This window comes from Labrus mixtus, chromosome 18 (assembly GCF_963584025.1).
Source record: "Labrus mixtus chromosome 18, fLabMix1.1, whole genome shotgun sequence".
In the NCBI taxonomy this organism is placed as follows: Eukaryota; Metazoa; Chordata; class Actinopteri; order Labriformes; family Labridae; genus Labrus; species Labrus mixtus.
In genome coordinates this window covers 8,775,042-8,799,482 of record NC_083629.1, presented here as the reverse complement: position 1 = coordinate 8,799,482, position 24,441 = coordinate 8,775,042, and the positions used below count along the sequence as shown (strand labels likewise).

Genomic DNA, 24,441 nt, shown 5'->3' with positions numbered 1-24,441 from the left:
GTGTGTTAGTGTAGATGTGTGTGTGTGTTAGTGTGGATGTGTGTGTGTGTTAGTGTAGATGTGTGTGTTAGTGTAGATGTGTGTGTGTTTGCTGACAGACTCTCTCTAATCCCACTTCCTGCTTATCTAAACAGTGTGTTTTTCAGCTTCACAGACTTCAGTGTGCACTGATATCAGCTGTCTGCTCTAATCTCCCTGTGTGTGTGTGTGTGTGTGTGTGTGTGTGTGTGTTAGTGTTGATGTGTGTCTGTGTGTGTTGTTCCCAAAGTAGAGTCTTGCAGGCTCTGACTTCCTGACTTTGTTTTGTGTTAAAGAGTCGATGAATGAAGTGATGAAGAAACAGCTTCTCTCTGAACACGTTGGAGCTTTAATCCTCCTCTCTCTCTCAGACCGTCATCACTTCACAAACCTCCTTTCTATTTAACACTCAATAATACCATCTGTTGTTTTCATAACACGCTCAGTTTATTAAGAAGAGGTCAATAATAGATGTGAATTTGATGTCCAAACAAAAGATAAATGTCCTTGTGATTATCAGACCCCGTGTGACATCATAAGACTCCATGTGACACCCTGTGACATCATCAATCAGCTGAAAACAAAGATGGTGGTCAATGTTTTGTGTCTTTTTTCTTTCTAGAAAATGTCGCTGACAGAGGAGTCCGTGTCTCCGGCTGCACTCAGAGACTCCTTCTCCACCACCGTCTCCTCCTCCTGATGCTCCTCCTCCTGATGCTCCTCCTGCACTGCGATGGAGGGCAGGTGAACATCCCTCTTCCTGGCTCCTCCTACAAACAAACAGCAGGCTCTCAGTGACACACTGACTGCACAGAGAACCATCTGAAGAACACATCCTCCTCCTCTTTTTCACACAACAAGCAGACGACATGATGATCCCCTGTGAGGCTCATCGAGAGGGGGATTATGGGTAAGTGTAGTTCAAAGAGGCACTAACCTTCCCACCTGCTCAGTACATACAGGTGTGAAGTATCACAGTAATGTAACCCACAACTTCCACCAGATCTACATACCATCTCCGCAATCAATCTTTTACTCCCTCTAGGGGTCAGTGTGTGTGTGTTTCTGAGTGTGTGTGTGTCTGTCTGTCTGTGTGTGTGAGTCTGCGTTTCTAAGTGTGTGTGTGTCTTGTGTGTGTGTGTTTCTGAGTGTGTGTGTGTCTGTCTGTCTGTGTGTGTGAGTCTGCATTTCTAAGTGTGTGTGTGTGTGTCTTGTGTGTGTGTGTTTCTGAGTGTGTGTGTGTCTGTGTTACTGAGTGTGTGTGTTTCTGAGTGTGTGTGTGTGTGTGTGTGTGTGTGTGTTACTGAGTGTGTGTTTCTGAGTGTGTGTGTGTGTGTGTGTGTGTGTGTGTGTGTGTGTGTGTGTGTGTAAAGTTGAAGGTCTGTCAGTCTCTGTCTCTGTAATCAGAATGAGCTCAGTAACCGTGACAACGTGCTTGCGGGTGGATGTGCTATCAGTGTTTCCATGGAGACACAGAGAGAGCAGCAGTTATTAGATGTGATGAAATTATGTTCTCTAATAACATGTCATCAAACCGGAGAAATCTTTAACGTGTGTAAACGATTCTTTATCGATCCGAGGACAGAGACTACGTCAGGATTTAAACACAGACAGATGTTCCCAAATAAACACGCCTCTGACTCTTTAAATGAATCTTTATAATGACTCCAAATGACTCTTTAGAATGACTCTAAATGACTCTTGACTCTTTATAAAAACTCTTAATGACTCTTTAAATTGACTCTTTATAAAAACTCTTAATGACTCTTTAAATTGACTCTTTATAAAAACTCTTAATGACTCTTTAAATTGACTCTTTATAAAAACTCTTTAAATTGACTCTTTATAAAAACTCTTTAAATTGACTCTTTATAAAAACTCTTAATAGCTCTTTAAATTGACTCTTTATAAAAACTCTTTAAATTGACTCTTTATAAAAACTCTTAATAGCTCTTTAAATTGACTCTTTATAAAAACTCTTTAAATTGACTCTTTATAAAAACTCTTTAAATTGACTCTTTATAAAAACTCTTAATAGCTCTTTAAATTGACTCTTTATAAAAACTCTTTAAATTGACTCTTTATAAAAACTCTTAATGGCTCTTTAACTTGACTCTTCATAAAAACTCTTAATGGCTTTTAATTGACTCTATAAAAACTCTATAATTTTAGCTTTGATGATCTTGAAGTGAAAATATTTTTAGTTTAGCTCCAACAGGCCCGATGATGACGGACATGTCTACTGAGTACACACTGAGAGGCTGTGAGTGTGTGTGTGTTAGTGTGTGTTAGTGTGGAGGTAAAGTAAACACAGACACACACCACTGCTTGTGTGAGCTCTCTGTATGAGCATGTGTTGTTTTAGAAAAGGATCTGTGCAGTGTGTGTGTGTGTTGGGAGCCCACTTCCTGACTCAGTGATCCTGCTGATGCTACTACTTCCTGTTTACATTCAAAATTCTCTTTAATGGCTCCACCACACCACAGAGACAAACTGATGATTTCACACACACACACACACACACACACACACACACACACACACACACACACACACACACACACACACACACACACACACACACACACACACACACACACACACACACACACACACACACACACACACACACACACACACACACACACACACACACACACACACACACAGTTTATTAATAATCCGGGTTAGCTCAGTCAGTGTAAACAATTCCATGTATGGAACTGTGGGGACACAGTGGCTGGATGTGTGTGTGTGTTGAACAGAATCAGTTCTACTGTTAATAACACTACTACCATGGAGACATGACATCCCCTGCTGGGCATTAAGAGTATAACAAACACAACATGAACAATAACAGAACTTCTTACCTGTGTATGTCCCCGCCTAAAACACAAATACACACACACACACACACACACACACACACACACACACACACACACACACACACACACACACACAGTTAGTTTATGTCAGTTATCTTGGCAGCAGGTGAAGCTGTGTTGGAGCTCCCCTGTAATAATATATATGCGTGTGTGCGTGTGTGTCCCACCTGTTCTGCAGCGCATGTGTCCTCCAGGTGAGGAGGAGATGTTGACAGGTCAGATAGGAGGTCAGAGGTCAGAGTACTGATTGGCTCCACCATCAGGTCACCCATGGCAAACAAGTCCTGATTGGTTTCTTCAAAACAGACCTCTGACACGTCTACAAGAAACAGACATGAGTGATATCAGAGTGATGTCAGGGTGATGACATCACACGTCAGAGTGATGTCATCATGGCTCAGTGTGATCCTGTGATTATTGTCTTTGCTGTGGAGTCCATCATAATGTTCTCCTGTGACTATGAATGAAGGCTCTGGGCGTTCACTCTAAAGTGCTGAGTCATCATTAAAGACAGCTCCATATAAACATCAAGGTGTGTGAGAGGTGGGTGTGTTTGTCCCTCAGCTGTGCCTGAAGGCACTCGTACCGGCACTGATCTGTCCAGGGGAGGAAGTCTGACCCTGCAGGGCTTCTGTGATCCTGCAGAGGCTCTCTGGATTTGTAGTCCTGTGCGGTTTTGTAGTTGGATCCTCCCTCACCTCCCTCACCTCCCCCATGCTCACCTCCTCCTCCCTCCCCCAGGAGCCCTGAGGACACAGGAGGCCAGAGATCAGGAGGTACAGTGTGGCTGTTTGTGTGTTTATGGCGAGGGATGTGGTCTGTTGTTCAAATCCCTCACCATAGAATGTGTATGTGTGTTTACCTCTGGCTGGGGTCTCTCTCCTCTGTGTGTGTGTTTGACTCCTTGCTCCATCTTGGTCAGCAGGGTCAGCAGGAGGTCATGACCTCTGACCTGACCCTCACTGGGGGGGTCAAAGTCCTGGAGGAGGGACAGGAAGTGACATAAAACTCAGACGGCTGCTAATGCTACAGTTAGCAGTGTTAGCAGCTCCAGCCTTCATTCCTCCTGCAGGTAAATGTTACTCATCGCTCAGGTTTAACCCGACTCAGCATATTAAAGATCTAAACACTGACAAACTACAACATGCTCTCTGTTTACATCATGGTGGTAGAGCGAGGAGAGCAGGCCCGCTAACCAGAGCTACAGCCCCGACTACTCAACATTTAACTCTCACTGTGGGCCGACATTAATAAAAACATGAATTATTCATTTCACACACTACAAACATCATCAAACATCTCCTGAAACAGGAAGCTTTTTTATTCTGCTGTGGAAATTTAATAACTGAGGAGCAGAGAAGAAATAAAAACATGTTCCTCACCATGTCCTGACACTCCTGTAGGGAGCTGGAGAAACTACAGACAGCATCGGCATCTGGGGGGGGGGGGGGCAAGAGAGACAGAGAGAGAGAGAGAGGGGGGGGGGGACATAAGAGAGACAGAGAGAGAGAGGGGGGACATAAGAGAGACAGAGAGAGAGAGGGGGGACATAAGAGAGACAGAGAGGCAGAGAGAGAGGGGGGACAGAGAGAGGCAGAGAGAGAGAGAGGGGGGACATAAGAGAGGCAGAGAGAGAGGGGGGGACATAAGAGAGGCAGAGAGAGAGAGGGGGGGACATAAGAGAGGCAGAGAGAGAGAGGGGACAGAGAGAGGCAGAGAGAGAGAGAGGGGGGACAGAGAGAGGGAGGGGGGGGCAGAGAGAGATAGGGGGGGACAGAGAGAGGCAGAGAGAGAGAGGGGGGACAGAGAGAGGGAGAGGGGGGACAGAGAGAGATAGGGGGGGACAGAGAGAGGCAGAGAGAGAGAGGGGGGACAGAGAGAGGCAGAGAGAGAGAGGGGGGACAGAGAGAGGCAGAGAGAGAGAGGGGGGACAGAGAGAGGGAGAGAGAGAGAGGGGGGCAGAGAGAGGGAGAGGGGGGACAGAGAGAGGCAGAGAGAGAGAGGGGGGACAGAGAGAGGGAGAGAGAGAGAGGGGGCGACAGAGAGAGGCAGAGAGAGAGAGGGGGGACAGAGAGAGGGAGAGGGGGGACAGAGAGAGAGAGAGGGGGGGCAGAGAGAGGGAGAGGGGGGACAGAGAGAGAGAGAGGGGGCGACAGAGAGAGGCAGAGAGAGATAGGGGGGACAGAGAGAGGGAGAGGGGGGACAGAGAGAGAGAGGGGGGGGCAGAGAGAGGGAGAGGGGGGACAGAGAGAGAGAGGGGGGACAGAGAGAGAGAGAGGGGGAGACAGAGAGAGGCAGAGAGAGAGAGGGGGGGACAGAGAGAGGCAGAGAGGGAGAGGGGGGACAGAGAGAGGCAGAGAGAGAGAGGGGGGACAGAGAGAGGCAGAGAGGGAGAGGGGGGACAGAGAGAGAGAGAGAGGGGGGACAGAGAGAGAGAGAGGGGGGGGACAGAGAGAGGGAGAGGGGGGACAGAGAGAGAGAGGGGAGACAGACAGCTCAGTGATGATGATGCATTCAAAGACGTCAGTAAAGACAGTAAATTGGGATCACAGTCTGACGTGTTTTCACATTAAAGCAGCAAAACAAACTTCAAACTAAACATTTCTACTGGGACTCTTTTCTCCCATGATGCACTGCTGCTCACAGTGCTAAATCTAAAGATAATGTCTGAGTGACTGTGAGTTTGATTGAGAGCTCTTTTAGTCTCAGCTCCATCTACAGGTAGAATTATGTAATTTCCTCTTTGAGGATACCTTTGAATAGCAGCTGCTCAAACAGAGTAGCGTGATGATCAGCATGAAGACAACTGTTTGATACCACAGGAACAAGAATAGAAGACCTACACACCTTAACATGTAGTGTTTTTAATTATATTAAATGTAACATGCATACAAACTCCTGCACACTGGCCAACGTTGTGGAAGTCAATCAGAGATTGTATCATTTTTAAAAATGTGGTACTAAAAGTCCCAGTTTCCAAAACTTCTAGGGTTAGAGCGTTTTCATCTTAGACACCATTGTTCCCTCTTCTCCCGCTGCTCTGCGTTCACATTGCTCATGTTATTGGGCACACAGGCGTATGTACACAGTCTGAAACAGCAGGTGGCAGTGTGCACACAGTTGGTTTGCTAATCCGCCAAAAAGCAGAAGCAACCACTCAGGTCATCAACTGGGCAACATCTGTTTATGCCTGGAGCCCATCCTGCTAACTGTGGATGATTAACGACCCTCTTCCTTTCCCACATCTACTGGGCAGCTCAGAGGATGAAACGGGCCCTTACAGCGTTGATATGGCGGATTTTAAAGAGACGTTTAGAATCACCTTCACAACTCTACTCGCTGACAGCAAGAAGAAGAAGAAGAAGTCACCTGTGACGGCTGCCAGCTGGTTGACGCTGACGAGCAGCTCTCCCTCTGAGATGTGTTTGAGAACTGCTTCAGTCCCTGCACTCTCTGAGGAGCAGGAGGAGGAGCTGCTGCTGGAGCTGGACTCCTCTGAGGAGCTGCAGGACGACTCTGGTCTGGGACCAGGAGGGATGGAGGGAGGAGGCTGAGGGGGCTCCTCCTCTGCTACTGTCATCAGCCTGCAGGGGGAGACAGAGAGACTACAGTTATTAAAGAAGAAGGAGGAGCAGGACGAGGAGAAGAAAAAGAAGGAAGAGGAGAAGAAGGAGGAGGTGGAAAAGAAGAAGGAAAGTAAAAGTAGAAGAAAAAGAAGGTGGAGGAGAAGAAGACCTCCTGCAGGAAGTATTGATGTGTGTCCTCACAGTGGTTGTGGGTGTGTATCCAGGTGTTCCTCTGGACTCTCCTCGTCCAATGGGAGTTCAGCATCATCCAAGGCAGGTGGGGGCAGAGCCTGATGAACACCATGAGAACTCTCTGCAAGGTGGGCGGGCTCTGGGCTTGATGTGGGCGTGGCTATGGGCTCTGAGGTCATAAAAGGGTTAAACCTGGAAATAAAGGGGTTCATATCATGATTAAGATGAACAGCTGTAACTGACCGGCTGCTGTGATTGGCTGAGGAGACTCCTCCAGAAGGCTGGTTGTTTCTGAGGGCGGGGGTGTGGTCAGGGGCAGGGTCTCTCTGATGGGCGTGGTCGGGCTGGGTGGAGGGGTCGGTACTGGTGTAGGAACCAGCGCAACCAGTTTGTCCTGGAGCAGAACCAGCAGCAAGATTTAGTTCAGGACATGCACAAACATAAATAGACAAACAGGATTTGTTCCAGGGATAACATGAGTCAAACACACACACACACACACACACACACAGATTGAAACTGCAGACTATATGAAGGTGTGTTACCTCCTGATTGGTTTCTGGACCTAGTTCTGTTGGTTCTATTGGTCCAGGTTCTGGTACTGGTTCCTGTGTGTCTCTGGTCCCGAGCATCAGGGCAACCTGCTCGCTCAGAACCTCGTTAACCAGCTGACGAATCAGAGAAGAGTCCACGAGCACGTTAGAGTCCACGAACAGCTGCAGACCTGTTCCTCCTGCTGCCTCCACTGAACACACACACACACACACACACACACACACACACACACACACACACACACACACACAGAGTAGGTTAGTGGTTAGAGTACAAATACAAATGTATGATTGTTTTTATTTGTGTATTTTTTTATTGAATGTTGTTTGACAGCTGGAGCTCCTCACTGATACCTTCACAGTTTAGCAGGAACATGCTGACACCTGCTGGTCAACATTTGATACTACACCTGAAGACTTGAAAATCTCACCGAAGTCAGAGGTCATACTCTGCTCCTCAGCCTTTGATTGGTCATAGGAGTCATTCTGGACGGGGTCAGAGGGAGATGGATGGTACATCTCTGAGATCATCCTGGACATCAGCTGCTGCTCCACCCTGATACACACACACAAACACAAACAAATAAACACACACACACACACACACACACACACACACACACACACACACACACACACACACACACACACACACACACACACACACACACACACACACACACACTACAGACTAACAGTAAACAGAAGAGTCGGCCCTCACCACTCCACTAACTGGTTCTCCATCAGCTCTCTCTGCAGGTGGAGGCCCAGGACAGAGGTCTGATCCTGGGAGGGAGGAGCAGAGGGGCATGTGGGGGGGAAGACTGGACCCTGATACAGGACGGGAGGAGGAGACGGACCTCCTGCTAACTGCACCTCCTCCTCACCCCCCACAGTCACCTCCTCCTGCTGAGGACAGGGGAGAAGAGTAAAGGAAGCTTTATGATGCTAAACTTGAATAAGAAACAAGAATTATGAATTATAAATAAATAATGACACAACGTGATGAAGGTTTATAGACTGACTCTCAGTCAGAGTGAGGGAGTGTTTCCTGTTTGTGTCCAGCAGAGGGGGCTGTGGGACTGCAGCTGAGGAGCACAAGAGGAGGAGAAAAGAGATGGAGGAGACAAAGAAGAGGAAAAAAAGGAGGAGAATCTATAGAAAGAGGTGAAGGTTACCACAGGAAGAGGAGAAGAAAAAGATAAGGACAGGAGGTGAGGAGGAGAAGACAGGAGGTGAGGAGGAGGAGGAGGAGGAGGAGGAGGAGGAGGAGGAGGAGGAGGAGAAGACAGGAGGTGAGAAGGAGGAGGAGAAGACAGGAGGTGAAGAGGAGGAGGAGACGATAAAGACAGGAGGTGAGGAGGAGGAGAAGACAGGAGGTGAGGAGGAGAAGACAGGAGGTGAGAAAGAGGAGGAGATAAAGACAGGAAATGAGGAGGAGGAGAAGACAGGAGGTGAGGAGGAGGAGAAGATAAAGACAGGAGGTGAGGAGGAGGAGAAGATAAAGACAGGAGATGAGGAGGAGGAGGAGGAGGAGGAGGAGAAGAAGAAGACAGGAGGTGAGGAGGATGAGGAGATAAAGATAGGAGATGAGGAGGAGGAGGAGAAGAAGAAGACAGGAGGTGAGGAGGAGGAGGAGAAGACAGGAGGTGAGGAGGAGGAGGAGAAGACAGGAGGTGAGGAGGAGGAGCAGAAGACAGGAGGTGAGGAGGAGGAGAAGATAAATACTGGAGGTGAGAAGGAGGAGGAGAAGACAGGAGGTAACAGGTAACAGGTGACAGGAGGTGAGGAGGAGGAGGAGAAGGAGATGATAAATACTGGAGGTGAGGAGGAGGAGGAGGAGGAATGAGGGAAGAGGTAAAGGTTACCTGTATGACATCAGCAACAGACAGGAAGTCAGTTCCAGGGAAGATGCTCTCCTCCTCTTCCTCACTCCTCCTCTCAATGACATCAACATGAGGGGGAGGAGCTTCACCTGCACCTGGCTGCTCCGCCCCCTGTCAACACAGAAACACCTGTCAGGGACCTCTGACTGTTCAACCATCTAAGTAAGGACCTCCCTGCACCGTGAGGACACTTTGAACTGTTTACAGGTTTACACCTGGTGAAAGGTGTACTGAGGGTCCTCACAGGTATAGGAAGACATACCTGTGTGAGATGCATCAAAGATCCATTGAGTCAGACTCTCACTCCCTCACTCTTCATGAAACACAGTTAATCCATGATGTCATCACTTTTATTTAATATTTAATTCAGGGAAATATTTGGATTCATCACAGTCACACTGACAGGTACGATACTGGTTACTATGGAAACTCCCACATATCTGAGAGCACTCATACTCACTTGTGACTGAAGCTCAGGTGTTTTGTTGTCCACGGTAAGTGGGAGGAGTTGTCCACAATAAGTGGGAGGAGCCATGGCTGGTGATGTCACATCCTGTTGACGCCCAGAGGGACACCTGGAGGAAGAGTCCATCCTGGGGCGACCTGAAGGGGGGGTGGGGGGTACTTTAGTATGACACAGGTGTTCTCTGTTCACTTTTAAAAAACGTTTGATTGTTGTTTGTTCTGATGTTGGTTTGTTTACTGACCCAGTGGGATCGCCATGGGAACAGGGTAATGGTCTGCAGGGTTCACTATAAAGTCAGCCGGGTCACCAGTGGTCAGGGGGGAGCTGATGATGTAATAATTCTGAGGAGGCCCAGGTGACAGAGTGCGGGTAGGAGCCAAACAGGTCTGAGTCTTACAGGACTTCACCTTCACACCTGAGACAGAGACAGGTAACAGGTAAGAGCTAGCATGTGACAGGTAACAGCTAACGTGACAGGTGACGGGTAACAGGAGGTCACAGGTTACAGGAGGTAGAAGGAGGTAACAGGTGACAGGAGGTAGCAGGAGGTAACAAGTAACAGGTGACAGGAGGTAGCAGGAGGTAACAGGTAACAGGTGACAGGTGACAGGAGGTAGCAGGAGGTAACAGGTAACAGGTGACAGGTGACAGGAGGTTACAGGTAACAGGAGGTTACAGGTGACAGGAGGTAGCAGGTAGCAGGAGGTAACAGGTAAGAAGTAACAGGTAACAGGAGTTTAGAGGTGACAGGAGGTTAGAGGTAACTAGAGGTAACAGGTGACAGGAGGTAGCAGGTAGCAGGAGGTAACAGGTAAGAAGTAACAGGTAACAGGAGGTTAGAGGTAACAGGAGGTTAGAGGTAACTAGAGGTAACAGGTGACAGGAGGTAGCAGGTAGCAGGAGGTAACAGGTAAGAAGTAACAGGTAACAGGAGGTTAGAGGTAGCAGGAGGGAACTGATGAGCTGCTTGGACTGGGGTTAATTTAGAATAAAAATAGGTTTCTGACCTCTGACGCTCTCCACCAGGCGAGGGCGGGGCTTCTTGTTGAGCGGGGATACAGGTGAGCTGAAGCGCAGGTATGGACTCTTCTTCAGGGTTCGTCTCACGCCCTCATACCGAGCTCTGCCGTACATGTGAGACAGGAACATCTCTCCATCCTCCTCAACCTGCTGCCTGTCTGTCAGACTACCTTTGGCTCTGACAGGCTCCGCCCCCAACACCTGGAGGCACAGACAGTCAATGACATCATAATCAGTAAGTCATCACCTGAGTCTTATGATTGAATCAGAGTAGAGCTCAGTCTGACCTCTCCAGCTGTCTGTTCTCCTCTTCCTCTTCCTGACGCAGTCTTACTTCCTGTTCCTCTGAGCGTACTCAAAACCCTGCCTCTGTGGGCGGAGCTACCAGCAGCCTTCTGTGAAGTCACTGCCGTGACTCTGCTGGCCGAGGGTTTGGTCACTGCTTCTGCAGCCCTGCAGGGGGTGACATCCTCCGAGGCCATCTCAGCCTGAGGAGAGGAGGAGAAGACAAGATGAAGAACGATGAACCCTTTTGACACTTGGTCTGGGGAATACCCTTGGTTTCCAGGTGTTCCATGACTTGTGCTAACTTTCTCTCAGCTCACCTTGATGTCTTTGGACAAAGTGCTGATCCAGGCGTCCACCGTCTTCTTTATCCGGACCTCCTCAGTCCAGTCTCTGCAGAGGACACACAAACAGTGAGCCTGATTGGATGACAGGGTGATGATGCTTTAAGTCACCTATAGGCTGTTACAAGCTTTGATCACCTGTTAGCATTAGCTTGGCCTTAATGTTATGTTATCATCACCAGCTTCCTGTGTGAGCAGCTGAGTGTAAGCTGTGTCTTAAGTTCTTACTAAACACTATTGTACCTTAGGTTGTGTCATTGTTTGGTTACCATGGAGATGTAAGGTTATTCTTAACTAGCAGAGCGTAACGTCCAAACACAGAGCTGAAGGCTACATGAGGTATCAACAAACGTTAGCCATCAGTTGGCAGAGAGTATGTTAGCATTAGCTACCTGTTAGCAGCCAGAGCCTCCAGCTGGCAGTGCAGCATCTCACCAGTTTTAGCTCTCAGCAGGACCTCCAGGTTCTCCTCCAGAACCTTCTTCTGACTCCTCACCTGACGGAGAACCTGACCCGCCTCCTCCAACATGGACGACACTGCAGGACTCCTCTGGACCAGAGAGGACTGAGGGGTCTGGATTTGGTGGAAAGGACTTTCACTGGACAGGGACAGGATTTGATGGGACTTGTGGGAGGATTTACACTGGTTCTGTTGGGAATAAGACTGGTTCTGTTGGGATTTAGACTGGTTCTGTTGGGAATTAGACTGGTTCTGTTGGGAATTAGACTGATTCAGTTGGTATTCAGACTGGTTTTGTTGGGAATTAGACTGGTTCTGTTGTGATTTAGACTGGTTCTGTTTGGGTTGTAACTGGTTTTGTTGTGACTGGGATTGTTGGGGCTTGGTTTGTTGTGATGTGGATGGTTGGGACTGGGGACAGAGTAGTTTGGAGTTGGGTTGGAGTGACTGGGAGTGTTCTGGTCGGAAGTCGTCTGATTTGGTCTCGACAGGTTGTGACTGGGATTGTAAGGGCGTGGATCGAGATTGTTTCGTTTGGGACTGGTTTTGTTGGGACTTTGACTGTGAGGACTGGGATTGGGGTTGTGTCTGGTGTTGGTTTGGGCCAGGTCTGGTGGTGTTCAGAGAGTCTTCTTTCTGTTGGAGGACCAAGAATAAGTCTAAGAAACTAAGAATTGACATACATACAAACACCTGAAGGTTTCTGTTCTCACTCACCGTCAGCAGTGTCTTCATTTCGCTCCTCAAACGTCCCATTTCACTCAGCATCTCATTTGCTCTCCTCGCTGCAGCCTTACTGTGATTGGCAGATGACTGTGGGCAACTTCCTGCAGCTGGCCTGGTTGCCCTGGAAACCCTAGATACACCTCTGTGATACCTGTCATCTCTGAAAATAAACAAAACAAATAGAGAGCTGCGGCGTTCAGAGCTGATCAAATATATAAACTGCAGATTTCTCTTCAGAACATTTTAAAAAGCTTCTTTCTTATTGGTTCCTGGTGAGGTCATCCACTTCAATACTTTTCAACACCTTGTGTGTACACTACAATCTCTGTTATTTGAATGGTGGACAGTATCAAAGAGCTCTCCTCTCTGTCAGTCGCATTGACGAACGAAGAAGGAGGAGGCTCTACACGGCACTGACACTCGCTTTTCTCACTCAACAGAGCCTGTTGTACAAAGGGGAGATAATGGTGCATAAATAGTATCCACATCACGATAAAAATGTTGACCTTTGACTTGTGTCAACAACACCAGAGAAAAACTTTATTCCGGCCGTGTATTGACGAGCCTCTGTGTTGTACAAAGCACCTCACTTCAGTTTGTCCACCTTCAAGACAAAACCAGTAGATGTCAAATTGTTAGCAAGAGGAAACGGTGTTACGCTCGCGCGCTGTTAGGACACGGTGTAACGCTCGCGCGCTGTTAGGACACGGTGTAACGCTCGCGCGCTGTTAGGACACGGTGTAACGCTCGCGTGCTGTTAGGACACGGTGTAACGCTCGCGTGCTGTTAGGACACGGTGTAACACTCGCGTGCTGATAGGACACTGTTTGATGCTCGCGCCCTGTTAGGACACGCTGTTAGAACACGCTGTTAGAACGATAGAAAACGTTATATGTAAACATGTTTCTCATTCTGACTCAGCTGATTGAAAAAGTGAAGACCTTAAATGCAATAATACATTGAGAGACTGAGGGTCTAAGGTGCAGCTCACACAGGTGTGTCTTTATGTACTTGTGAGGACCCTCAGTTACACCTGACACCAGGTCAGGGAGGTCCTCACTAACATGGTTTAACCATTACTGCACATCCGTATGGAGAAAAAACAAGAAACACAGATGAACTGAATTCTTTGAGGTTACAGAAACACACACACACACTCACAAACAAACAATCACACAAAAAACACACAACACACACTCACAAACACACAAAAAACATACACAAAAACACACACACATACACCTGCTTCTGCAGACTGACTCTGCTGCTGTTGCTTAGTAACAGCTCAATGGTTTCCCATGGCAACGGGGTAGAGGAGCTGTTGCAGCAGAGAAGACTCATTCACAGAGACTAAATAAGAGTCATCACGTTTCCTCCATTCCTTCTTTATCTCCTTCTCACCTATCCTACTCCCTTTCCTGTATCCTCCTCCCTTTGTTTCTCCTCTCCTCCTCCCTTTCCTGTATCCTCCTCCCTTTGTTTCTCCTCTCCTCCTCCCTTTGTTTCTCTTCTCCCTTTCCTGTATCCTCCTCCCTTTGTTTCTCCTCTCCTCCTCAGGTCTGTAAAGATTCTTGAGTATTGTCGTTGTGTGGGGATGAATGCTGATATTTCCCATCATCCTCTCTGCCCCTCAGGTAATCACTGATTGATTAATAGATCAGTGAGAATAAAACAAGGAGGGATATTTGTAAACATAAGAGGACTGAATGTGGGTCAAAATGGGCTCCATCATGACCCAGTTATAAGACTACCTCTTGACCAATCAGAGGCAGACAAAGAGAACATGTCTGAACACTGCAAGAGAAGAGGGAGGGAGGGGGGGGCGCCTTCTGAATGCACATTTTTCAATCAGAGAGAGAAACAAGGGGGGCAGCGGAGAGGGTCTGCATAGAGAAATATATTGCTGACATTATCATCTATATCACACACACACTCACACACATGCTCTAACACACACACGCTTTCACACACACACACACACACACACACTCACATGCTCTAACACACGCACACACGCGCACACACAAGCTCTCACACACAAATACACATGCTCACACACACACACGAGCGGTCTGTGACCTCATCCCCTGAAGGTCAGCAGCCTCTCAGCTGTCTGATTAAAATAAACTTTATTGACAGAAACAAGATGTAGTGTTTCATTCTGGCAGTCAGTGTGTTTCCTTTGTTACCTCAACCAGGCTGTTACTGTTACCATGGCAACCACAGCAACCTGCATGGCAACGAGGAGAAGAGTAAAACCTGACAGACACAGTGTGTTCAGGTGTGATTATGTATTCTTCTTGCTATTGGACAGAAAAGGTGAAGGAGCAGGAGGCCTACCTGTACAGAAAACTCTGTGGACACATGCACACCTGTACCATCTGTTACAGCTGATCAATGATCACATCTGTAACATCTGATCAATAATCACATCTGTAACAGCTGATCAAGGCCCATGAAAGAAATCACAGACTCGTCAGGTATTGTCTCTTTTTTCAGCTAGACTGTAGAGCACTCTGTGGGGACTCCAGGGTGATTTATAAGGAGTCCTCAAACTTGTCTGTGTGTACATTTGCATGCACACAATGAGCTGCTACACTCAGCCAAGGGCACCTTACCCATGACTGCCCCCTCCCCACACACACACACACACACACACACACACACACACACACACACACACACACACACACACACACACACACACACACACACACACACACACACACACACACACACACACACACACACACACACACACACACACACACACACACACACACACACACACACACACACACACACACACACACACACACACACACACACACACACACACACACACACACACACACACACACACACACACACACACACACACACACACACACACACACACACACACACAAAATCTGCAATGCAGCAGATGAAACTACAGACACACAGAATAAATCCAGGTGTTTGAAATGACACAATCTGATATTTGAATGAAGCTGTAACTTCACCTGTGTTGTCATCCGACAGGTGAGTGAGTGTGTAACATGAAAACATACTTACAGACACATTGCCGTTAATGTACAGAAACGTGCCGGAACTTACCTGCAATGTACGATCTTTAAAACAAGAAATGACACATCGGTGTCTATAACTTCTATTGCAGTTTCCATGGTAACAAACGGTCAGGGCGTTGTTTGATTTTGAATTCTGACATCATGACAAACTGAAATACTGCTGTGAACACCATTAGTGTTGTATGGCGTGCTGTAATGTAGAACATGCACACACACGCACGCACACAGAGACACACACACACACACACACACACACACACACACACACACACACACACACACACACACACACACACACACACACACACACACACACACACACACACACACACACACACACACACACACACACACACACACACACACACACACACACACACACACACACACACACACACACACACACACACACACACACACACACACACACACAGTGTTGAACAGGTGACTGAATAAAGCTCCAGCTGAACCTCAGAGCACAGAAAGAAGTCAGGTCACTGAGAAGCTGCAGAACATTTAATTTATTACAAGTGACGGAGCTCAAAGGCACGTTACAAGATACACGGTGCGTCTGCTAGAGTTTATCTCTCTGCAGAGTCCTACAAAAATCAACGATGAAACTTGAAATACAATCAAAAATGATCAAAAATAAAAAGTCTTTGTCTTAAAGTGACGGTGTGAAGAGCTGTGTCTGTGTAAACATCACACCTCCTTCATCTCCTCCTTCAGCTCCTCCTTCACCTTTGTCACCTCCGTCAGCTCCTCCTTCACCTCCTGTCACCTCCTTCACCACCTCCGTCACCTCCTGCTTCACCTCCGTCAGCTCCTTCTTCACCTCCTCCTTCACTTCCGTCAGCTCCTCTGTCACCTCCTGTCACCTCCGTCAGCTCCTCTGTCACCTCCTCCTTCACCTCCTTCAGCTCCCTCACCTCCTCTGTCAGCTCCTTCACCTCCTCCTTCACCTCCGTCAGCTCCTCTGTCACCTCCTCCTTCAGCTCCTTTATCACCTCCTTCAGCTTCATCACCTCCTTCACACAAACACTCCCACTGTGTGTCTAAACATGAACATCTTCATGTCTCCACCCTCCTTGCCTGCCTTTTCTGCAGCTGATGACCTTTGACCTGTCAGTGCGGAGTTCAGTGACGATGGAGGATTTAATTCTTCGCATTTGGATCCGATCATAAACAGTTTGGTCTCAAAGCAGATTTCATGTCAAAGTTTAACCTTTGATCCGATGTGTCTGCATCTTTAAACATAACTGATCATCTTCATTATTTTCTGTTTCTCTCTGGAGACTTGAATGCTGACTCATGTAAACTGAAGTGTTAACAAACAGCTGAGCTGACTCAGCGTCTCTGTCAGAGTGAACACGTCTAATCTGAAACAGAGAAATTATTTATTCATAAGAGACGATCAGGAAACAGTTACACCTCTGTAGGACTTCAAAATAAAAGCTCTGTAAACATGACTATTACTAATATAACAAGGGGATCAATCAGTCCGGGGCTGTCAGCATCTCCACACATCATCCACATGTGTGGCGACAATCTGGAACCGTTACTATGACGACAACTGCACAGAGCACTTTTAGTGTCTCAATCTCTTCAGAGTTACGCTCAGCTCAGTGAATCAGAATCACACTGAGACAAGAATCAATAATCATCAGCTGATTTAACATCATCTCCACTGACAGACTGAGGATTAGCAGCAGACACCAGCAACCCCACCCCCACCCCCTCCCCCTCAGGTGTCTCTCTCCCTCTTCACCCTAACCTCCTCCTCCCCCCCCAGGATGGTGTTGATCTCGCCCTGCATGAAAGCCCAAGGCACGTGCGAGCCCAGCAGAGGACACCTGTCACCTGAGGGGCAGTAAACCTCCCCCCCGACCCCGCCCTCGGTCCCCCCCTGGCCCTTGATGTGGTCTCTGGAGCACGGGAAGCAGAACTTGTGACCCGGGACCGAAGGACACTGGACGAAGTGCGTGTCCTCGAGCCGCTCCGTGCACGCGCTGCAGCTTAGAGGCCCGCTGCTCGCCACCGGGGACTCCGACACTGTCTGCGCATGCGCCTCATCCGCAGCTTCCGCGGACCGTGACTGACCCAGGTCCCCGATCCGTCTCTGTCCGGAGCCGGAGGGAGGGGAGGAGTCCCGGACTTTGTTAGGGGAGTGCGCGTTCACAAGCGTGTCCGCTGCCGACATGCGCGCGTTCACAGGAGAGTGTCCGCTGAGCGGGAGCGCGGAGGAGTCTGCGGTGGAGGTTTGACAGTTGGACCAGGTCTGTCTGTGGTCCTCACAGTCCGGCTCCGGAGTCCTCCTCTTCCTCCCCCCGGTCCTGGACCCGGACCCCCCCCGGCCCGGGAGCAGGGAGAGAGGGGGTAGGGGAGGCAGGCTGCGATCCGCGTGAGGCTGAGGGAGAAGGTCCTGATCCACCTCATCCTTAAAGAACCGCAAAGACTCCGGGAGCAGGTCTCCCAGCAGCCTCCAGTCAGCGCAGCCCCCGGGTCTCCGCTGGTACTCCAGGTACTTGAAGCCGGACGAAAGACCCCGGCCGGGGTCCTTCAGACAGTCCTGGTACATCTGGCGGGCCGCCCCAGACGCGCTGGAGAACACGGTCCCGGACCCGCTTGGGTACTCGATGTAGATCTTCAGTTCGTGCTCCGGTCCCGGTTTAGAAACCGCGTCGAAGGCTAGCACGCGCCCAAGCAGCGCGTGCTCCTTCTTAAACCGGACATCGAACGGCGTGCACGCGCACAGGGTCAGCAGAGTGTCCCTGACCGGCTGAGGCCGCTGGGTCCAGTCCTCGTGACGGTTCCGGAGACTCTCAGTGAGCTCGACCAGTACCTCCGAATTTCGCTGTCGGTCTTTCAGGTCCTTGACGTCCTTGACGTCCCGATCCTGCGGCGTCTGGCCCGGATTCGGTACCAGCCCCGCGCCGCCTCGGGTCCTGGAGGTCGGGCTCTGAGGGTTCAGGTCCGGCGGTCCGTCCTCCGGTCTGACCCCGGTCGGTCCGTTAGTCCGTATGTGGTCTAAACGGGCCGCAGAGATCCGATCGGTGCTGAACTGAGATTTCCCGGGTGCGTCCGGGTCTTTGACAGTCTTTATCGCGGCTATCTGAGGAGGTCCAGGTACAGGAGGTCCAGGTGCAGGAGGTCCTCCGTGAGCACGCTTCAGGTCCCTTGCGGTCTCGATGACGACCTCGACCCGGTCCGCGCCCTCGTAGTTGACGCAGCCCCGGCAGACCGGTTCCGTGAAGTCCCAGATCATGGCCCAGGACATCCGTGGCAGGTCGCACAGGTAACAGGACTGTCTGCGGGACCACGTGACCTGCGGGGACCACATGATCCCTCTCCGGATAAATCCGGACTGGTCCAATCCACGAGACAGACTGACTGAGTCCTCCCCTGCTCCTCCTCTGTGGTCCTCCTGCTCTGCTCCTGTGTGTGTGTGTGTGTGTGTGTCTCTCTCTCTTTAGGAATGCCACCTGGCAGAGTAAGTGACGTCATGTGTACGTGATGATGGATTTGTATTTAATCTCGTCCTCTTTGATCTTCTAAAAACACCAATCAGCTGTTTCATGACATTATTCATTCATAAATTCATATAAAAAATCATGTTTATCTGCAGGATCAGAATATGTGTGTGTTGCTAGGCAGGTTTCATCTCTATTATTCCCTCCTTTCGCTCTCTCTCTCTGTAATGAAGCTCGATTGCCCTCTCAGGGTAAAAGTGTGTGTGTTAGTGTGTGTGTGGGTCTTGTCTTTGTGTGTGTGTGGTCAGCTGAAAATCGTCCTTTCAGAACACAACAAATGTGTGTGTTGGTAACATTCAACAGATATCAAAACAATGAACATCTGATATCTCCAGGTGTTTGATCAGTTCTCCATGTATTTGTCTCCAGTTGTTTGTCTCCAGGTGTTTGAACAGTTCTCCAGGTGTTTGAACAGTTCTCCATGTATTTGTCTCCAGTTGTTTGTCTCCAGGTGTTTGAACAGTTCTCCAGGTGTTTGATCAGTTCTCCATGTATTTGTCTCCAGTTGTTTGTCTCCAGGTGTTTGAACAGTTCTCCAGGTGTTTGTCTCCAGGTGTTTGAACAGTGCTCCAGGTGTTTGTCTCCAGGTGTTTGATCAGTTCTCCAGGTGTTTGTCTCCAGTTGTTTGTCTCCAGGTGTTTGAACAGTTCTCCAGGTGTTTGTCTCCAGGTGTTTGAACAGTGCTCCAGGTGTTTGATCAGTTCTCCAGGTGTTTGTCTCCAGTTGTTTGTCTCCAGGTGTTTGAACAGTTCTCCAGGTGTTTGTCTCCAGTTGTTTGTCTCCAGGTGTTTGAACAGTTCCCCAGGTGTTTGTCTCCAGGTGTTTGTCTCCAGTTGTTTGTCTCCAGGTGTTTGAACAGTTCTCCAGGTATTTGTCTTCAGGTATTTGTCTCCAGGTGTTTGATCAGTTCTCCAGGTGTTTGTCTCCAGGTGTTTGTCTCCAGGTGTTTGAACAGTTCTCCAGGTGTTTGTCTTCAGGTATTTGTCTCCAGGTGTTTGAACAGTTCTCCAGGTGTTTGTCTTCAGGTATTTGTCTCCAGGTGTTTGTCTTCAGGTATTTGATCAGTTCTCCAGTTGTTTGTCTCCAGGTGTTTGTCTTCAGGTGTTTGTCTCCAGGTATTTGTCTTCAGGTGTTTGATCAGTTCTGCAGGTGTTTGTCTCACAGAGTGAGTCTGCAGCCAGGTGAGAGCCACAGTTGATATCAGACATACACTGTAAATATTAATGGTTTTTATTCAGGTGGAGACCTCTAATGGTCATAGAACGTATGACAGGAGGATCATATCCACTACACGCCTTATTGTGAGTAACTCTTATCCTTCATCAAATCAAAACATTCACCCCCCCGTACAGTGTGTGTCGATCGAGACATGAGCTAATCAGACCTATTTGGTGTTTTGAACCACGCTGTAAACATGTTAATCTCTGCTGTAAAAACAGGCTTTTTAGAATGGGTGTGTATGTGACTTCCTGTGCTTCTGCAGCCAGCCTCTAGTGGACACTCGAGGAACTGCAGGATTTTACACTTCAGCATTGGCTTCATTTTTGAACACCAGAGGTTGCTGCTTGACATCAGACTACTCAGGAGGCGGAGCTCAGAGCTTCCACTGTATCCAGGTGATATCAGATGCATCACTTCCTACCTGTCCTCAGTGTGACAGTCTGTGAGCTGCTCTCACACACTCTGACATCTGAAACCTGTCTCACCTGCAGACTCATTCATTTATCTGTTTGTAGAGAGGAGAGACTGTCTGACTCCTCATCATCACAGTGACATCCCACAGAGTGAATGTACAGTCTGCAGGATTTCTGTCACTGTCCAACATAACTTGCAAGTTCACTCTCTCCTCCCCCTCACCTAGTTTCCTTCGGCCTTTGGTCATGGTGGGTTGTTGCCATAGAAACTGGTCCTGTCTCCATGGCAGTTACTGAGAAGTTCTGCTGACTGCTGAGGACGTTTTCTGATAAGAAAGAGAGAGAAGTCAGTTTGACTGACATGCACGCACGCACGGCTGTATCAGTGCAGTGTGAGTTCGAGGTGAAGTGTTACCATGGAAACAGCAAATCTGAACAGACATGAATGTGTGTTTCTGAAAGTGAAGTTGCTGCCACCTGCTGGTCACAACATCTCACTGCCTTTGTCCCCTTCCTGTCTCAACTACAGCTCCCATCATGCTCTGCTTCTTTTTTTTTTTTTTACATCCAATGAAACACTCTGTGTGTGCGTGTATATACATACCCGCAGGATCCAGGTGCCTGACCTGCAGACATGGTAGCTGACCAAGTGAAGCTGAAGAAGTGAGGTCAGAGGTCACGGCAAGGTCAGAGTTCACAGGGGCATGTCCTGTGACCATCCTGAGGGCGGACTGCAGCAGCTGGCTCTGATAGGAGGAGAAAAGCCAATGAGCAGTCAGACAGATTGATTTCATCAGCAAGTGAACAGGTGAGAAGTACCTGTAGCTGCATCTGTTGGCTGTGCAGCTTCTCCAGGTGCTGCAGTGTCTGCTGGCTCAGGCTCCGCCCACTGTCCCCGCCCTCTCTGACACCAGAGCAGAGCAATGTCAAGGTGATGTCGCAGCGATGTGATTTTATTTCATCATTGTTTTAATTTTGAATCTTTTTCAGTCAAACTAACTCCGCCCACATCTCTACCTGCTGTATGCCCCTCCCAGTTTACCTGTCAGCCTTCAGCAGGTTCTCCACAGCATCAGCCAGCTGACGCACACGAGCCTCTAGATCTGAATGAGCCTACACACACACACACACACACACACACACACACACACACACACACACACACACACACACACACACACACACACACACACACACACACACACACACACACACACACACACACACACACACACACACACACAGTCAGTACTATAAAGTCAGTACTCAGCAGGTGAGCTGTTCTGAGGTCAGGTGTACCTTGATGAGAGGAGCAGCAGCAGATATGGCAGCTGCAGCTGCCATGGTGGCGTCGTCAAGGCTACCAGAGGGTAGCCCCGCCTCCATCTGGCCCGCTGACACACCCACTGCATCCTTGGAGCTGGTTGGAGGAGGGTCTGGGTCCAGCAGCTGCACTTTAACCTCCCTCCTGAGGGGGGCACTGTGAGACCTGAGCAGCAGAGAGTGAAGGTGATGTTTGTCAGAATCAGGAATACTTTATTTATCCAGAGGGAAATTCCGTATAATAAAACAAAGTGTTGAGATTTAACCTCCAACACAGTGCCATCGACGGCAGTCTCCATGCTGGAAATGGAAACTTTCAGTCAAACTAAGGACAGGCTGAGAGCTGGAGCTGAGGCAGGTTTTAAACCTTAATTTTTCCATTCCTTACCGCTGTTTCAGAGCGGCGAGCACAACGCCGCGACCTCCAGTAGCAAACCGTGATGTCAGAAGGTTGTGACCTGCAGAGAGATTCCTGTTAGGACTGGAGGACTCCGCTGAAGGAGGACGCTGCAGAGAGAGAGCGAGAGAGCAAGAGATAGAGGGAGGGAGAAGGAGAGAGAGGGAGAAGGAGAGCGGGAGAGCAAGAGATAGAGGGAGGGAGAGAGAGAGAGGGAGAAGGAGAGCGGGAGAGCAAGAGATAGAGGGAGGGAGAGAGAGAGAGGAAGGGAAAGAGAGCAAGAGAGAGAGGGAGGGAGGGAGAGAAGAGATAGAGGGAGGGAGAGAGAGAGGAGAGCAAGAGATAGAGGGAGGGAGAGAGAGAGAGGGAGGGAGAGAGAGAGGAGAGCAAGAGATAGAGGGAGGGAGAGAGAGAGAGAGCAAGAAATAGAGGGAGGGAGAGAGAGGGAGGGAGAGAGAGAGAGAGAGATTAAATAATTTTTTTAGATATTGGTGAATTATTGATTATTAACTCATCAGCTATAAAAAGGTTTATTTAATTGAATGAATAAATGTTAAAACCTCTGAATGGAGCTTGTTATGAATATTATTCTAAAGGTTAGGATATTTTTATTTATATTATTATACTGAAGAGTCTGAACAAACATTGTTCACTCAACATATCTTATACAGACATGGACCTCTGGGAGGGAAACTGTTGCTATGGCAACATGTAATGGGATCATGGAGGAAACAACAGGAAGTACAGTTTGGAACTGGAGAATCAGTAGAAGAAAAAGAGAGGAGAACTCACTCTGTTCTCTTTAGTCGGCTCAGGATTCATGGGAGTCCGTCTGTCTACGTACACACACACACACACACACACACACACACACACACACACACACACACACACACACACACACACACACACACACACACACACACACACACACACACACACACACACACACACAGATGAGATGACTTTTTGATATCAAGTGTTATAAAACGATATAATCGACAATTTGAAATATCAATAGAATAAAAAATACTAAAACTTTAAAACTATTTCAGTTGTGTGTTTTCAACCAACAGGGAGAGCAACGTCTAAAAGGCCACGTTTTCTAATTTAAACTATAAATTATCCAATATTGGGTATCTAGGACTTATATTTCTATATTACTAAAATAATATCAAAGGTTTAAACGCTGATGATTCTCCTATTAAAACTCTAGCTCAGGTCACCGGTTCATCTGTTACACCTGCCAGAGCTCTTACCGGGCGGACGGTGAAATGCTGCCGGCTGAGGAGCAGCTCCGTCCGACCTCCTGCGAGGCTTCGGCCGCTGCTGCTGCTCGGCAACAGGTTGGTTCTGGACCGGAGGCGGAGGATCTCGGACAGGGGGGTCCCACAGCTTCTGAACGGTTATGTGGACTCCGGATCCAGCTTCAGGTCTCGGGTCAGAGAGGAGGACTCTGGTGGAACGGATCAAAACGTCCCCGGTGTCCGAGCTGCAGGAGGACAGATCAGGACTGTTGTCCCCGGAGAGCTGAGACCACATACTGACCGCCCAATGATTACATTTATGTGAAGCTAGTATCAGCTAACGTTAGCCTGTTAGCCTCCGCAGCTAACGACTTTTAAACTTCCCGCTTCATCTGCGCACGGAACCACAGAGGTGAACTGTTTATCCCGGTCAATCAACGTAATGACGCAGAACCCCGGATGATTGAACATGTAATCAAACAGATTAAATATAATAAAAAATGAATAAATAAACAAAGAGGCTGAAGAGTGACGCAGAACTCCTCAAACAGCAACTGTTGCTGACAACAACACTGCACACTTCCACGTCCGCGTCACAGCACAGATAACAACACAAAAAACCGATGTCTCACTCTTCCCTGAATTAAGAAACCAAGAACTAAAAGCAGAAAAAAAATACACCGAGACATGAAATGATAACTTTGAACAGCTTGAATTATTTTAAATGCATAAACATCAATTAAATAAAAGCTTTAAACAAAGGAGCCGGTCCGTGTCTATGAAGGGGCAGCAGCGTCACCTGTCTGATGTAAGTGTCTGATTCAGTTCAGACAG

The 24,441-nt window shown here is 48.4% G+C and overlaps 2 protein-coding genes and 1 long non-coding RNA gene across 11 annotated transcripts; 1 reads left to right on the top strand and 2 right to left on the bottom strand.

The window, feature by feature from the left end:
* Nucleotides 1-462: 462 nt before the first annotated feature.
* On the bottom strand, nucleotides 463-24,436 carry kiaa0586 (KIAA0586 ortholog). Of its 5 annotated transcripts, none has more exons than XM_061063758.1 (28): nucleotides 23,620-24,436; nucleotides 23,153-23,196; nucleotides 22,352-22,470; nucleotides 21,940-22,129; nucleotides 21,683-21,753; nucleotides 21,460-21,544; nucleotides 21,245-21,386; nucleotides 20,864-20,966; nucleotides 12,397-12,565; nucleotides 11,612-12,315; nucleotides 11,196-11,268; nucleotides 10,878-11,078; nucleotides 10,578-10,791; nucleotides 9,812-9,985; nucleotides 9,565-9,707; nucleotides 9,087-9,215; nucleotides 7,940-8,124; nucleotides 7,650-7,774; nucleotides 7,210-7,409; nucleotides 6,908-7,058; nucleotides 6,674-6,833; nucleotides 6,276-6,490; nucleotides 4,289-4,341; nucleotides 3,769-3,885; nucleotides 3,493-3,652; nucleotides 3,074-3,225; nucleotides 2,889-2,904; nucleotides 463-788 (listed from the first exon to the last, which is right to left on the bottom strand). In XM_061063758.1, the coding sequence occupies exons 1-28, from the start codon at nucleotides 23,900-23,902 to the stop codon at nucleotides 637-639; spliced, it is 4,530 nt and encodes a 1,509-aa protein (XP_060919741.1). In that variant the 5' UTR covers nucleotides 23,903-24,436; the 3' UTR covers nucleotides 463-636. The 5 variants fall into 5 exon arrangements, with proteins under 5 accessions (XP_060919741.1, XP_060919740.1, XP_060919744.1 ...); XM_061063757.1 differs by having other exon boundaries at nucleotides 7,940-8,127; nucleotides 23,620-24,435; XM_061063761.1 differs by lacking the exons at nucleotides 21,940-22,129; nucleotides 22,352-22,470; nucleotides 23,153-23,196; nucleotides 23,620-24,436 and adding an exon at nucleotides 21,818-21,938 and having other exon boundaries at nucleotides 464-788; nucleotides 7,940-8,127.
* Nucleotides 16,314-19,168, bottom strand: irf2bpl (interferon regulatory factor 2 binding protein-like). Of its 3 annotated transcripts, none has more exons than XM_061063788.1 (2): nucleotides 16,484-19,168; nucleotides 16,314-16,417 (listed from the first exon to the last, which is right to left on the bottom strand). In XM_061063788.1, exon 1 carries the CDS (start codon nucleotides 18,814-18,816, stop codon nucleotides 17,221-17,223), a length of 1,596 nt encoding a protein of 531 aa, XP_060919771.1. In that variant the 5' UTR covers nucleotides 18,817-19,168; the 3' UTR covers nucleotides 16,314-16,417; nucleotides 16,484-17,220. The 3 variants fall into 3 exon arrangements, with proteins under 3 accessions (XP_060919771.1, XP_060919769.1, XP_060919770.1); XM_061063786.1 differs by having other exon boundaries at nucleotides 16,314-16,408; XM_061063787.1 differs by having other exon boundaries at nucleotides 16,345-16,363; nucleotides 16,427-19,168.
* LOC132993788 (uncharacterized) lies at nucleotides 19,238-20,967 on the top strand. Of its 3 annotated transcripts, XR_009676521.1 has the most exons (5): nucleotides 19,238-19,361; nucleotides 19,478-19,695; nucleotides 19,888-19,921; nucleotides 19,984-20,019; nucleotides 20,156-20,617. It is a non-coding gene; the product is annotated as an uncharacterized LOC132993788 (long non-coding RNA). The 3 variants fall into 3 exon arrangements; XR_009676522.1 differs by lacking the exons at nucleotides 19,984-20,019; nucleotides 20,156-20,617 and adding an exon at nucleotides 20,868-20,967 and having other exon boundaries at nucleotides 19,244-19,361; nucleotides 19,478-19,735; nucleotides 19,874-19,949; XR_009676523.1 differs by lacking the exon at nucleotides 19,984-20,019 and having other exon boundaries at nucleotides 19,244-19,361; nucleotides 19,478-19,735; nucleotides 19,874-19,923.
* Nucleotides 24,437-24,441: the final 5 nt, after the last annotated feature.